This window comes from Copidosoma floridanum, unplaced genomic scaffold (genome assembly GCF_036245765.1).
Source record: "Copidosoma floridanum isolate Cflo_tuat_1 unplaced genomic scaffold, Cflo_Japanese_pri ptg000006l, whole genome shotgun sequence".
In the NCBI taxonomy this organism is placed as follows: domain Eukaryota; kingdom Metazoa; phylum Arthropoda; class Insecta; order Hymenoptera; family Encyrtidae; genus Copidosoma; species Copidosoma floridanum.
The window spans coordinates 17,285,636-17,301,429 of NW_028321883.1; the positions used below are offsets into that span (position 1 = coordinate 17,285,636).

General features: G+C 31.5%; 2 protein-coding genes across 3 annotated transcripts; one reads left to right on the forward strand and one right to left on the reverse strand.

Annotated features, from left to right (window-relative positions):
- The first annotated feature begins 373 nt into the window (after window positions 1-373).
- On the forward strand, window positions 374-2,968 carry LOC149375561 (uncharacterized). The gene is made up of 8 exons (XM_089598752.1): window positions 374-605; window positions 1,088-1,139; window positions 1,298-1,346; window positions 1,434-1,535; window positions 1,712-1,813; window positions 1,895-2,164; window positions 2,342-2,506; window positions 2,659-2,968. Exons 1-8 carry the CDS (start codon window positions 374-376, stop codon window positions 2,887-2,889), a joined length of 1,203 nt encoding a protein of 400 aa, XP_089454878.1. The 3' UTR covers window positions 2,890-2,968.
- A 1,318-nt stretch (window positions 2,969-4,286) lies between these two features.
- LOC106639981 (uncharacterized) lies at window positions 4,287-10,552 on the reverse strand. 2 transcript variants are annotated; one of them, XM_089598308.1, is made up of 5 exons: window positions 9,892-10,552; window positions 7,131-7,588; window positions 6,011-6,454; window positions 5,406-5,859; window positions 4,287-5,310 (listed from the first exon to the last, which is right to left on the reverse strand). In XM_089598308.1, exons 1-5 carry the CDS (start codon window positions 10,355-10,357, stop codon window positions 4,316-4,318), a joined length of 2,817 nt encoding a protein of 938 aa, XP_089454434.1. In that variant the 5' UTR covers window positions 10,358-10,552; the 3' UTR covers window positions 4,287-4,315. The 2 variants fall into 2 exon arrangements, with proteins under 2 accessions (XP_089454434.1, XP_089454435.1); XM_089598309.1 differs by lacking the exon at window positions 9,892-10,552 and adding an exon at window positions 8,018-8,075.
- Between the last annotated feature and the right edge of the window lie 5,242 nt (window positions 10,553-15,794).

Here is a 15,794-nt window from a genome sequence, read left to right on the forward strand (position 1 = left end):
TTCTAAAAACTCACATGTACACAGTTTATTTACAAAAACCTGATCGTTTGTACTTACAAACGAAAGTTGATTTTCCAAAATAGTTATACAACGAAGAATAGTCTACAACGGCTAGCAAATGTTATCTATTGTATTTCTTGAGCTTATAGATAAATACAAACACGCACATACACATGGACACACCCACACACACACACACACACACACACACACAACCAACGAGAAAGTTTGTTTCATGGTGCTCATCCATAACAAGTCGAATCGTCACATTGTCTCTTGTACTCAGTAACAAATACAACAAAACCAACCCACGTCTTCCGTATCTTCCATAAACACATTTGGAGTTCCCATCCGTGGTAAAAACCCATCAAGTATGCAAAAAAACAACGATCCGCTGACTACTCCAGTAACCCGCAGCCAGTTGAGATCTTTCACATTGACGCCAACACCCATGACCGGCAGTGCCGGTCCTCGTTTTGACGACAAGCGCAAAGGGTGTGGGTGGCTGCAGCAGCACCTGTCAGGACTCGAAATCTGCGAGACGCCGATCGCTGCTGACGTCCAACGACGGTTCAAAATCGATTTGACCACTGTACCAGATTTTGGTAAGTGCTACTTTCAAATAATTGTTGTTTTGGTGCTGTATACGTTAGATCTATGTGTTGGTGGTATGGATACATATGTAGATAGTAGTGTTTGTAGCAGTGTGATTTAGTGAAAAAGTTGTGGACATACGTTGTCAGCTAGTCTTGTATTGGTATCTTGTTGCTTGAGAAATAATGAAAGTAATTGTTGAGGTGTTCTTTTAGCGTTGATAACACCAACATTTTCATAATATTGGTAGAATGTAGGTAAGAACCAATAGCTTGGAAATTTTTTTATTTTTTAAAGTTATAAAGTCTAATATTTTAAACTTATCTAACGGATTTCAATGTTTTTGCTTATAAAGTACTGTATTTGATAGTTTCATTGTATTATTATTCATTACTGTTTGCATAGCAGAATTTAAGAACTTTAATTATACCTTTCTATTACTAAACAGTGATTTTATAATATTTACCTTGAAATTTTTTATTATTTTTCGTAGACATTAGAGAACCCATGGAAAATTGTCGAAACAGCGACACGTTTGTTTCATCGTACGTACAAAATTCATATTTCTTATTTTATCTTTACCGATCGTTTATCACTTAAAGTTCAAATATTTTGCAAGAAGTTTAGAGTTTATTTGAAATTAAAATCCTTTTTAAAGTCATATAATACGCTAGCTTACACAACGATGGTTTTCGTTTTCAAGGTCAGTGGGAGAGATGTACATCGGTACTGACAGTAACGATCACGATGGGGTAATAAAATATTGTTGTTATGAATAATTATTAACATTTTATCTAAAATATTTACTTGGCCTTGAATGAAAACCAATTTATTTCTAGATGCTAAATTGGACAGAAGTTAAAATTGGAAGTGAAGAACTAGAAACGAGTACTTACGGACAGTTTGAAGAACATACGGAAGAAAATAAAAATAATAAATTGGTAATACTTTATTTTGTTCACTATAGAGAGACATTGGTTTCAAAGATGATAATAATTATAAGAATTTAGTAGTAATAAATAATTATTATTAATCAATCAATTTGATTGTCACTGTAGTAGATAATTATTAATTATTTTTTATTTAGTTTGTTATTAATAACTAATTATTAATAAAGGTGAATCTTCATAAAAATAAGGCAAAAAAAGTAACACAAAGAGTTACCACCTTCAGTGAAACAAAGAAAACAACACCGTCTAGGATACCAAAACAAAATATTGTAATGACATTGTTTATACACTTCTATTATAAACTTTAATTTCAATTTAAATAATCAACATTCAGTTTTGTTTTTACGCAGAAATCTTCAATAAATACTAATCCACGAACTCCCAAGACTCCAAAAAAATCTCCAAAGCAAAAAAGTATAAAGACCTTTGACGCCATACATGAATCATCAAAAAATAAAAGTCCTAAGATAACTATAATCCAGCACGAAGTGACAGAGGACAAAAGTCAAGAAGCTCTTGAATCCAATCTAAAGCGTACACAAGTTACTTTCGTTAATTCTACGAATGGAAATGATGTCAGTAACAATAAGGTGTCTTCTAGTACGGCTGATAAAACTTTGGTAATTTATATTTTAATTTATTAATCTTAAAGAATAATTGGAATTTTTTTTCGTTATTTATAGAACTGTTTGTATTTTTTATAGTATTTATATGAAAACAATCTTTGAAATAAAAACAACTGAATCCCACTAAGAAATACTTTATAAGGATGTAATCGATATGGTGTTTTATCACAGATCAGGGAATGCCAAGCCAATGGTGAAAGTCAATTAAGTTCTACAAAAATACCGAAATACCCGTATTCACCGAAATTGCACACCAAAGCTAGAGCTGCTCTCAAACAGTTTCGTCGAGAAATGAGACATCAAAAAGACAAGCAACTGGAGGCATTGAAGCAACAAGTATATTATTATTATTTTTATAAATATATTATAATTACACCCTATTAGTTATACAAAAAAAATAAATATCCTAAATTAATAAATACAACTATAAATAAATAATAGACAGTAAAAAAGATTTTTATGAATTTTATGTTTATTTTTTTCAACAGGATCTGGAAGAGAAGAAGCGTGAGGAAGAAAAATTAATTCAGGAGCTGCGCCAGCAAACGGTTTTTATAGCCAAACCCATACGTAAGTATCTACCACTGCCCGTCAAAAATAAACGACCCTTGACAGATCCCATCTCGCCAAACATTAGCAAGCGGCAACGTCTACAAAACTGCTCTGGTTCTTCTGCGATTGGTAATTCCATCAGTAAAACTTTGAATGATAAAAGTTAAATATTTTTATTACTATTGACAATTATTAATTACTTATTCGTTTGGATTTCTACAAGCTATTTATTTTACTTTCACTGAGCAACCCAGTTCTTTGAATAAAAAAAAAATCTCTGTACTATCATTCCGCTAAAAATTTTTTTTAATTGAAAAAAATTGAGTCGATCCAAAAAAATATTTCATACAATTAAATAAGAAATTCGTAGTTAAAAAAAAAAATTAATTAAATAAAATATTATTTTTAATATACTTACATTTCTTTAACTAAAAGAAAATATTTAACGAAATGAGGGTGAAGAAATTTTCTTTGATCCAAGAAATTAGGTTGCTCAGTGTTTTTATTCGTTGATTTTATGTACATTTATAAGTGCATAATTTTTTTTTCATGTACTTGATTCTCGTTGCAACCGATTTGCATGATAAATGTGCTGTTGTTCTGAGGAACATTGCTAGTTTTTAAAACTTTTTTGTTAATATTGCACACTAAAATTTTTAATGTAAATAGTTCAAATATTATTATATGCTTTAATGTTGTATAATTATTTTACGTCAACCATTAATTTATGTATGGTCAGTGTTTAATTCATTAGATATCTGTCCACTTTAAATTGATTTTAAACGATAAAATTTATTTGATACATCATATGTTTTAAATATGCCTGAAAAAAATTTATGAACAAAGTATATGTTATTTTTTAGTCACATTCTCCTTATTATAGTCTAAAACAAAAATCTCCTAACTATAAAACTCGAATAAATTATTAAAAATCATTACCAATCTTATATTATTTGAACAGAAAATTAAAATGTATCTGCGCCACGTGTTGGTTTAATTTTTATTCGAATTTTAAATGAGAATTTTATTTTGATGCTTTGGTCTTTGCGAAATGCCAATAAAAAAATTTCAATGAACTAAAAAGTAATGACAATTTTTTAAAATGTTAACTATAAATTTTTTAGACTTTTTTAATGAGAAGGTAGGCATATGAGAGCATCTGATTGATCAGATGAAACAATAGGTGTGTTGAAAAATTATTTCGAACTAGTCAATTTAGTTGAAAAATGAATTGATTTTGCATACCCATCTACTTGAATGTGAAGAAAATTAAAAACTCATTTAAACAATTGAAGAAAACAAATTTTAAAAAAAGTAAACAAATCATTATAGCAAGTAATTAAGAGAAGGAAAGTTTTACAATTTTTATTAAAACAAGTTAACGTAGACAAAGCTGATTTATTTGTTTTTATTAAGATTGAAAAGAATGATACATTTAGGGATACAATTTTTAGATATTCTTTTGGCATCAGAGTTGAGCCAAAATATGAGTGTAGAACTTATTTTTGTTGTAAACTAACATTAGGTTTTAAAATAAAATATGAAATTGATAACAAAATCCGAACAAAAAAAAAATTTTTATAAGCAACGAATTTATTTTTTTTGTGAATTTTCCAGTTTCAATTGTTCACTGGAGAAACGGTCACTCAGCATTTCAGAGTAATTTGGAAAAGATAGAGTGATGTGATTGATATTAAAAACTTTTAAAATATTTTCGTCCTGCACGTAAGCGCTGACGTCTTTATCCGTAAGAAAGTCAAATAACGACACCGTTCCCTCGATTATCATCATTTTCATAAAAAGTAGTTCTTTCTTACAATGAGCGTATAATTCCTGCTGTTGCTTGTTCAACTTATCCAAACTGAAATTCAGCAGCATGTCTTTACGACACTGCACGTCATACAGAGCCGCATGTTTTATTAACAAACGCGAAGACTCCGAAATCTCTTTTTGTTTTATCGTTTTTTGGATCATTATGCTGTCAAAGTCAATGATCGACCCACACCTCAGCAGGAAAGACACAATTTTGGAGTGGCAATTGTTGAAAAGAGCCAAGTACAGCGTCGAAAAGCCATGTTTGTTTATGCGGTTGATATCCGATCCGTTGTCTATGAGGAGTCTTATGGCATTCAGAGACTCGCCCAGTTTTTTTTTCGGCATGTTGTACTTGCAGTTATCTATCACGTAAGACATAGCGTCCAAGTCATGATAGTCATAAATATTGGCCAATGCGCCGTTTTTGAGCAAAATTTCCAGCATCTTTGGCGAAAGGTGGGTGGCCAGTTGGTGCAAGGGGGTTTTTCCGTAACAATTCGCTACATTTGTTTCACTTCCAGCTTTGACTAGTCGTTGAAGTGTATTCGTACTGACTTGCTTGTTTGACACAAGATGAAGTGGCGAATTGTCCTTGTTGTTTTTACTGTTAACTTCAGCACCTGCGGTCAACAACAAATCGATTACATCGTTTAAACAATTTTTCGATACCAGGTGCAAAGGTGTGTTCTCATATAGGTCTTTTGCGTTGACGTCTGCCCCAGCTTTAATTAGCTCTTTGACGATCTCGATGTAATTGGCGTTCTTTAGAGTCCCTGAAAAATAGAGTTTTGTTGTAAATTATGTCATTGCTTTTAGTTTATAAAGAGTGTATTGTATGGTAAGGTATTGAAAAATTTTTTTTTCTTACCTAGAGAACATACAACGTGCAACGGAGTTCGAAATGATCGGTCGAAAGCATTGACATTTACATGGTGATCTATGAGAAGTTTTACCATCTCTAAGTGGCCCTTTTCGACAGCCAAGTGTAATGGTCCCTTGTAGTTGTTAAAAAAACCTATGTCGTGAATAGCTCCACCATCCAGTAGAGCTTTTGCCACTTCTAAATTATTGCGTTCAACTGCTATAGCAAGCGGTGGATTTTTTTCGTTATTTAATGTATTAACGTTGCATTCGAATACAATACAAATTTTTATGATGAAAGAATTTTTTATTCTCGTCAAGTAGTGCAACACATTATTTCCTTGGTGGTCGTACAGTTCCGGTAGAGTATCCGTCATTGTAAGGTGCTTTATTATTTTTTGTTGCATAGAGTTTTCGTCGATGTAGAACTTGTTTATTAGCTCTTCTAATGTGTTCCAGAACTGAAAATTTTTTTTTGCAATTGAAAACGCATGTATGTATATCAATGTAAGAGTTAAAAAATTTATTGATTTTGTCAAACTATTCGATTGAAGGAAGATATATACTTGAAACATTATCATTGAAATTTTATAAGTATGGTAAAAAGAGTACCGAAGAGTTGACTGTCTTGCGATTTTTAAACTCTGCTTCTGTTTTACATGAATCCATGGAAAAGCTAGAGCCCAACAGGCTACTATCAGTTGACGAGCATTCATTAAGTCTGCGTATTTCATCGAGGCAATTTAAATAAAAGTCTTGCAGTTCTTGACCTATACCTGATTTATCGAAATTCAAACGTTTTTGCGGATTATGCATAGCCATGTGTCTCAGTAGTATCCTTGAAGTTTTTTGGTTTCTGTTTCCTCTAATGGTTGTCTGTACTATGCTGTTGTCATAATCAAACGTAGCTCCACGATCCAACAATAAAGATATGATTTTGCTATCGTGACCATTTTGCAGAGCGACGTACAACGGCGTCCAACCATTTTTGTTCATACGGTTCAGGTCTAGTTTGTTATCCAATAGCGTTATGATACATATTATGTATTCGTCAAGCTGAAATTTGTGCATTATAATTTACTATCGGTACATTAAATGAACAAATCAACAGTTAATATTATGTCTTATAATAATTAAAATACTACAAAAACATTGATTTTTTCTACTTTTGTTTCCAATGATAACAAGAACCTTATAAAAAACAAAACCAAAACTTGATGATAAAGGTAAACTTTGTTTTTGAGATAGATGTGATCGATATTTCGAAGCTAATATGTCCAGGACCATTGCTAATGCCACCGTTTAATACACTGCAACCTTAGTCTCCAATAAAAAGTCAAACAACGAAATTAGAAATATGGTCTTTCGTTTATTGGGTAAAATATGAATAGCCGTTGTTGGCGTTTGCAAAGAGAATAAGGGATAAAGTGGCATGTAAAACCGTGGAATTTGCAATAGCTCTGGAAATAAAGATAGACTGCATTTAAAGTTTCGATCAAGTGCAGCAAATCAATAAAGATTTCGCTCTTATATTCACACTCCAATTTTATTTTATGATTATATAGTCGTCAAAACTGGATTTACAGTATAGGAAGAACACTTTTCTTATCCAGATTAGCTTTTTTAGTTCCAAAAATTGTAAATAGATACTCTGAAACAGAATTATATAATGAAATAAGGCATTTCAAAATGAAAAAAAGACCAATGTGATTAAAAAAAGGCGTATTACCACTATGTCCCCTCGAATACGCTCGTTAGAGTTGAAGCAAACCCTCGTGAAAAAACTGTAGCTGAGAGGATCAAAATCCATGCGATTTACAACATTGACTGATGCACCTTTGCTAAGTAAGAGTTTCACTGCGCTTAACGACATCGACGCAACAGCGTAGTGCAACGCAGTGTTCCCAAAAATGTCGGCTCCCTCAATTTTACTTCCAACCTCAATCAGGCGCTCGACAGGTCCAACGCGCATCATTTCCGAGAGTTGAAAATTTTGCAGTGGTATGCGTTTGTAAACATTTTCAACATTGACTTGGGCATTTGCTTTTAACAAGAACTCGATTGCATCATCGCAACCCGCGCCAACAGCTAAGTGGAGAGGAGTGTTTCCATTATCATCTTCTGCATTAATGTTTGCTCCAGCCTTGATAAGTAATTCCATGATTTCGTAGAGGCCATTGTTGGACTTCCCTGAAAAGTAAAAAAATTTTTTGATATTCGTATTTGGAGTGACAAGCGATGAGTAACCTGGTACGTAAAAGACCAGTGTCAGACGTTTGAGTCACAAATTTGAAGGAAACTTTAGGATTTGTATTTTTTTCTAATATATATAATGAAATAAGGCACTCTCATACATTAGTCGTGAGTAAAAACTATACTCTAACAATCTGCCGTTATAAAGTTATGGTTAAACATTTAGAAACATCGCAAGTACGTCTCATGCCATTTACATTTTTTGAAGCAATATTTTAATAAATTCAATAACACTATTATAACCTACAAGTTACGCAATATGAATAAAACCTCTAACTATCTGTGATATAATAGAGACCTACTGTAATTTAATAATGTTTCAAAAGATACAAAGGGTTTTGGGTATACTTTGACAGTTGTACATACAGTTGACGGACATCTATTCTCGTTCTCGAATTTGCCAATCCTCCAATGAATACCGTCGACTTATTGAACCATCCAATAGAATATAACTTGTATACGTACTCAAAAACAAGATTTAATGTCCATCAAGTGTGCACACTCGAGGCAATTTATATTATCTATCGAAGATATTTGTCAATATACGTGTAGTCAATGACGTTGAATATCATAAAGGCTAGTTTTCATTAATTAACAAGGCACATTTTTAAATTTTCTAACAGATAAAAAATACCTCAGGTATACCAAACTCAATATAATAAAGTAGCTTACTGTTATAACCAGGAGTTCATAAAGTATGAAATGGAACTATAAAAGTAGTACAATCTTTTAGATTTTAAAGCTTTCATTCAAAAGTTTGGGTTTTTGGAATTAAAAATGCAAATTTAAGAATATATATGATCAAAGTACATATTTACGTAGATTTTCAAGCTTATGGAATTATTACTTTCAACAAGGGAAAATGAGAATTTACCAAGGTTTTTATTATGTTTTAGTTCGAATTTGTAAACCAAATATGCAACATTTTTTTTGTTAGAGAAAACGGAACTCAAACCTATCGTACTAATAGCATTGAAACTTTTTTGTGACTAAGTATAGTTAAATGATAATGGTTTTTGTCAATATCTCATACAACTTATTTTTTTACAATTTTAACTTTGAATCATAATGAGTTAAGAAATATCTTACTCAAAAAAGACATTGAATTAACAAATAAAAAAATATAATTTGGGAACCAAACAAAAACATTTTGTGACTATAAGTTGTACTAGTTTTATTCTCTTATACGGTAACAGAGTTTGAACTATTTATATATCTATCTCAAATCGTGTAAAATAGGCTCATGAGTCTGAGGATAAAATACTTCGACATTGATTTTTCTTTCTTGAAAAACTATTACATGCGAACTTTTAGAACTCAAGATTTTTTAAAGAATTGAAATAACTACGGCAAATTGAGACTGAAATAGTACGACGATCGTTAAAACCCAAATTATTCCACGTTATCCTACATTATCCTATGATAGTTATAATAATAACAATGATAATAATAGTAATAATAACAATAATACTAATAATAATTTTGTCTTTAAATTAGGAATACAATTCTTCAGTATTTTACATTTTCCATGTTGTATTATTTTGGCAAAGGGTTATCCTATTTGTATAGAATAAAAAATAATATAGATTAATTTATATTTTGCTATTAAATTAAAAAAAAATAACCATGGAGCTTTTATAATTTATACTTAAATCTTGACGTTAAAAATTCAAGTGATGATCAAAGACCCTATTAACGTTTCCCGTGATGTTCTTATAAATTACATCTGCTTTCTAATTATTATAATTAAGTGAGAATGAGATAGTAGGTGCATACCACGTACCGATAATCATATTGTAATATAAACGTGACGCATCACTTTTAAACATTGTTTCCCAATTATCTACTAGATCAAGGAATAATTATTAAGAAAATACTTAGTAAAGGAAGCTTGCTTATAATTATGACATGCACCATTTTCAATTTAACAGTTTTTTATTTTTTAATCACTAAGTATTTATAGGTTAGGTTGGGTATCCACTTTATCTAGCAACAGAAGTCGCTAAGCTTATTTATAATTATGACATGCACCATTTTCAATTCAACAGTTTTTTATTTTTTAATCAGTAAGTATTCATGGGTTAGGTTTGGGATCTATTGTATCTAGCAATATAAGTCACCAATTGTTCAATCAAGTAGCACGTGTTTTATTCTTGATTGGAATAAATTTGACCGAATAGGTCGGTCATGATTGTAGAAATTAAACAGACTGTTACTTAGTATCATGGATAATATTTTACCTGATATGAGTAAATTGACACAGTGAAGAAATGCAGAAGTCTTTGTGTGGTCGTCCACACCATCATTCAGTAGCAATTTAATCATATCACGATGTCCCTTTTCAATTGCAGTGAACAATGGTCCTGAGTTTTTTCTATAATAATAACTATTGCGAATTGCTCCAGCTTCCAAAAGAGTTTTTACCGTATCCACATTACTGTGATCAATAGCAATGATAATTGGTGTTATTCCCAGGTCACTAAATTCATTCACATCGCAGCCTGCATCAATGCAAAATTGCGTTATCGACGAACTATTAATCTCTGCTATGTAGTGTAGCAATTTCTTCCCGTTATGTCCTAGTTCTGACAAGAGCAAATCTTTTTTTGTGAGATGAGTCTTGATTTCGTTTTCCGTTTCCAATTCGTTGACGTTAGTAAACGTGGCTGATAATTGTTTCAACTTATGCCACCACTGAGCCGTCATTTTTGAATAAGTTAAAATACATTAGTCAAGTGGAAGAATACACGTGCGCAGGTGTTTTGCTACCATGACTTTATTCTTATTTGTCAATATGCCGCGCAATTTAAGCACGACGAGCACTAATTTTTAATCGAAATCACAAACTTTTCTTCACTTTCATACACATGAAGTAAAAACTTTATCCGGTGTCACTTGCTTCCCGTCATTGTATTGCTTCTAATATTTTAGATCTTCGTTGAAACTCAATCGTCATTTAGTAATTAACTCCACTACAATGACAAATTGTATATTACGAGTTTCTCAGAATATCGAATGTAATGGAAATTCTGATGTTCTTCATACAAGACAATGAACACGTATAAGGAAAAAAAAGCTACGTACAACTGTTACCGACGTAAGTCATCTTATCCTCCTTTTTCATGATTTTGTTAAACTTGTTCTGTTAATGCTTTTGTTCATTAAAGTGCGTTCAAGCATCGAGTGTAGATACGTCCGATACCTATGTCTGATAATTTTTTTAAACTTAGTTCGCGTTTCGTGTGTTATCAGTTGAGGTAGCGTCGCTGTAACTAATACAAAGAAATTTTTAATAGATAATGTTTCGAAGAAAATAGCAGACAGTTCACTGATTTCGGAAGGATAAAACGATGGTAGAACAAAAATGCAGATTTTCAAAATTACCGTCTATAACGTTTTTATAAACGTATATAGATGTTCATCACGTGGCACGTTGAGATTAATTGGCTATCATATGCATTAAGAGGTCTGCCATGAGATCACAAATTTTTTAATTCAATGCATTGTATACAGTATTTCCTTACTGTTTTCAACCTAACAACTTAATTTTTTTAATTGACGATACGTGCAAAATTCCATATGTTATAAATTTTTTTTTATTCCCTCCAAAGAAGCAAAAACGAGGCGAAAGGCAACTATTTTTGGGAGTACTTTCACTACAGCTGTACCTTTCTTTTTCGTTTCATTTTTATTTATTTACTGATTCTAACATCGACTAACAGCCCCTCACCCCATCTTTCATTACTCAACTAATAAAACCGTAATCCCTGCCGCCGGTCACTCAACCCTCTCGCCAACAAATTTTATCTCAGAAAAATTGTGCAAAATTGTTTTTTTTTTTTTTTTTTTTTTTTTTTAATTTAAATTATGAATTTTTTTAGTATACAGTACGTTAAGATTGTTTTACCTATTTTTTGGGGAATTTTCTACTTTAGAAGTTAACGATAATTAGCAAATGCTTACTATCAGTTCAGAAGCTTACTTCACATAAGTCATTAAACCTCCATTAAATACATTTCTAGTAAAATAATATGTTTGTTATTTATTAAATCTCATATTAATTATTAGTTACCTTTATCATCTTAGAAGAAACATTTCGTGAAAACCAATCAAACCAATTATAAAATACACAAAACGAAAAAAATAAATTATTTCACAATTAATGTTATAAGGCAGTTTATTTCAACTGCATTATTTTTGGAGCATAAAAAACTTATTATCAGATACTGTACGAAACTCATGCAATATTGGAGCACAGAACATAGGGTTTTAAGGATTTTGTGATCATTTTATCTCTGACGTCAAAGGATACAACGTCTCATTATAGTGTACATAGCTTTCAATATTTTTTATTCCGTAACGTTTACAAGATTTTTTAAATTTAATTTAGATAATTAATTAGTATTGTCTACTATCTTTGTTTTACGAAACTATACGTTTAGTTGAATTTATAAATTACCAGTACACCCTTCACATATTTATCTAGCTTAGCTAACCATGGAAAAATAGCAAGGTATATTATATTTGGAGTAAAATTTTCCTCAGCCTCTTGATGTGACGTCATCTCTCAATAAATTTACCGACCAAGTATACAACGCAATGAAATACAATTAAGTAATTACAGAATAAGGTATACACAATATTTGAGGTACATTATATATTTTTAAGGAAATTTCGGCTTAACAACTTGTATAATCTTTGATGAGAACTATTGTTACATTTCTTGTTTCATGGAGATTGTGTATTTAACAACCAACTTTAGATTCGTCAAGCCCCGCCCACTTTGTTGTATATATTCCATGAATGTATTGTTATCCAGATGGTATAGCAAAGATATTTTAGATGGGCTCGTAAAAAAAATCTCACGAAGCCTTGTCAGAGTCTAAGTCGCTTAAAACTGGGACATTTTTCTTGTTACGATCGAATTTCGGGTGACTGAAAGCCATGTGGTTACGGAGCTTCCACTCGGTGTCGTAGGAGAGTTGGGAGCACAGTTTGCAGTGCCATCGTTGATCCATCAGACATGGGTGCCAAAAGCATTGCGATTGCGTGGGAAAACTTTTGTAACACTTTGGACATTGGTGAGTACTCGACGATGAACTGTCGTCCCTGTTACTTGAACCTTGCCTGCGACCTCGGGCCATATCTGTGACCAACGGTACAGCGGCAGTTCTAGTGGCTTGCAGTTGTGTCCGATGTTTCAAATGTCAAAGTTATTGCTGTGCTTTTCAAATCTACAAATTATGTTTCATAAGATTTCTAAAAAAGGTTTAACAGAAGACATGTGATATGACGTACGAGCAAATTATTATACGGATAGCTGTTATTCAAAAACAACATTTTTTTAATACGTCAAAGTAAAAAGATTTGCTCAAAGTGTATGAGCACCTTTTCATGTGTTACAAACCGAGTATTCTTATAACATTTTTTTCAGCTTACCTAAGCGTTAATAGTTATTCACTTATCAAATACTTTCTAACACCAAAATGTCCAAAAGAAAAAAAACTGATGTTTTCTGTAGTTTGATGAACCACGAAATTTGCAAATATGTGATGTACTGGGTATCTTAGAAACAAACTTTAAAAAAATACTCTTGAAACTATTGTGAATAAAGGGAAAATTTCGACACGTAAAGTTGAACGTTCAAAAAACCAATGCATTAACAATATCGATAACTTCCCTATTTATAGCCTACAGTAAATGAGCTTGAGTTCTTAATAGGTGTTTGCTGAACGTATTAAATGGAGACGATGGTGAAGCATTGATTTTTTTAAATTTAGTATAAGTTAGGTCTTTATTCAAATAATTTTTTTTTTTTTTTACAGAAGGTGATAATTTTTTCTTTTTCTTATCGGGTGTTACACACCTATGTCTAGAAAAAATACAAATTAGAAATTGACAAAGTATTTCTCTAGGTTTGAAAAAAAGTTCGATCAAAAATCAAAGATTCGTAAAATTCCATCACTTGTGGGAAGAAAAATGCTCAAAATAACTCTTTCTCGAGTAAGAAAAAGTTTGGTCTTACCGTCAAAAAAGGTATCACAGTTTTAATGTTTTTTAACATAATATAGCGTCGATGTTAAATCTAAGTTGATTTTTTGTCGTCAGTTCCAAATTTATTACCAAACAAAAATGGTTCAGAAGCTTCATAAATTATTGCAATCATCAAATTAAATTATTAACTTACTTATAAAGAAAAGCGAATTTTTTCATAAATCTAAAAAACTTGAACTACTTACTGGCTGTGGTAGCAAAATTCTTGAAAAAATTGCTAACAAATATCCTTTGTGCCCATAAAAGGCTGGAAATTCAGTTTTTATTATTTTTGCCTGTGTTTCGCTATTTATTGATACTTGAAAATTTTTTTTGAGGAAACTCTACATAAAATATACGATAAACTGCTTTTTCATTACAGCCTTTTTTTTATTCTCGTATAGTAAACACATTATAACTGGCATTCCAATTATATACATATAACTGACAAAATTTCAATTGCAGAGGTATGGTACATGGTAACTACTTTTTTACATATTCGATTTTATGCGCACGTCAACAGGCATCAAAGCCCTTAACTCTTAATATACTTCGGCATATACCTGTAAGTAAAATATGGTGTTAATACTTATAATGCCAATAGGTCTAAAATGGAAGTCCAGGACAAAGAAGAAGATAGGTGGGTTAAGGCGAATGCAATCAAGTCATTAATAATTAATCAGTAGTATTCGTTATGATAATACTTTTTCCAACAATGACGAACGAATAATTTAGTTATTAACTGTTTATGCGTATTATCATGGTAGCATTCGAATTTTTTTCTATTTAGTGTACGCACGTGACATTATCTATCGTTGCAATTGGTTGTGTACATGCCACTTTAATACCTCGTAGGCGTGGCGTGGTGCAGGTGGAAGGAATAGCTCATCCTTCACTTTCTTTTCTGTTGTATGTAATTTCTTTTCAGTTGTATGTAATTGAAAACTTAGATGCTCATAGTGTTTACATAGAGGCAACAATCTCTTTATCTGTGGATAACTAGTTAATAGGTAGTCATAAAAAATAAGTTTTCAAATTTATTTCGGATCCATGACTTTAATCAATCAATAGCTTGTGAATACATATATATATATATATATATATATATATATATGTATGCCTTGATCGAATTTCTCAGGTAGTACATTTTTGTTCACTGCACTGTCATTTCACATATCAATTTAGTTACTATTATGTTGAAAGCTTAACAAGATAATGCAACGGATTCAAATCAAGCATACGTTATACTTTCGATTAGTAAAGTTTTTGCTTTTATCGTGTTGTTGTGTACCGTGTGATAATATATACGAGAAAAAAATCATAGTTGCGTTAACTTGATTAAACCTATACACTAGATAAATAGTTATCTATGGTTATTTTTCTGTCCTAAAGTCAATGAGACACATTAAACAGTCAATAAATCATGTCATATTTTAAGAAATTATGAGTTAAGAAAAATCTAAATTTTAGAAAATACTTTCCTTAACGTATTATATTACTTGTTAGACATTAAGATCCTTCGTACGCAGTTCGTTGTCATCTACTCACCAAATTGCTGCAAAAACTTTTCTCTTAAAGGGGAATAATGAAACACTATTTTAGGCTTCTGTTATATAAAAAAGTTTCTTCAAATTAAAGCAATGAAATTCCGTTAGCTGTGAGTGGAAAAGATAGTATTTTCACGTACTATCTATTGGAATCATTTAAGTATTCAATGCGCTTAAAATAGTTTAATGGTCATGTATACGACTGGTTATTTACTTGATAATGTCATTTAAAACACTAAGGCTTCAGTCCAGAAGTGTAACGAAAAAAATTTTCTCCAATTTTATTAACTACCCATATTTTCATCACAATCTATCAGTAGCTCTCGGTCAAAGGTGCCAAAAAATAAAATTTTTTTTTCCTTTGTCGTTCGTAATACATTCGGCATGCTCTCATCGAAGCTCAGTTTTTATACGCTGAAAAAAAAAAAAAAAACTCGCGCACCGATCGATAACTGGCTCGTCTTTTTCTAGCAACAATCACAGTACTGCGTGCGATCGATAACCCGAAATTCAAAAGACACCAGGACACCATTCGACGAGAAAAAAAATGAACCAAACACATG

What these genes read in the sequence shown, in the direction of transcription:
- LOC149375561 (XM_089598752.1), top strand. Translation starts at nt 374, where the DNA reads ATGCAAAAAAACAACGATCCGCTGACTACTCCAGTAACCCGCAGCCAG. An exon ending in GACCACTGTACCAGATTTTG is followed by an intron (nt 606 to 1,087) that starts GTAAGTGCTACT and finishes TATTTTTCGTAG; the next exon opens with ACATTAGAGAACCCATGGAA. An exon ending in TGGAGGCATTGAAGCAACAA is followed by an intron (nt 2,507 to 2,658) that starts GTATATTATTAT and finishes TTTTTTCAACAG; the next exon opens with GATCTGGAAGAGAAGAAGCG.
- LOC106639981 (XM_089598308.1), bottom strand. Translation starts at nt 10,357, where the DNA reads ATGACGGCTCAGTGGTGGCATAAGTTGAAACAATTATCAGCCACGTTT. An exon ending in GCAAGACAGTCAACTCTTCG is followed by an intron (nt 5,860 to 6,010) that starts GTACTCTTTTTA and finishes AAAAATTTTCAG; the next exon opens with TTCTGGAACACATTAGAAGA. An exon ending in GCACGTTGTATGTTCTCTAG is followed by an intron (nt 5,311 to 5,405) that starts GTAAGAAAAAAA and finishes TCTATTTTTCAG; the next exon opens with GGACTCTAAAGAACGCCAAT.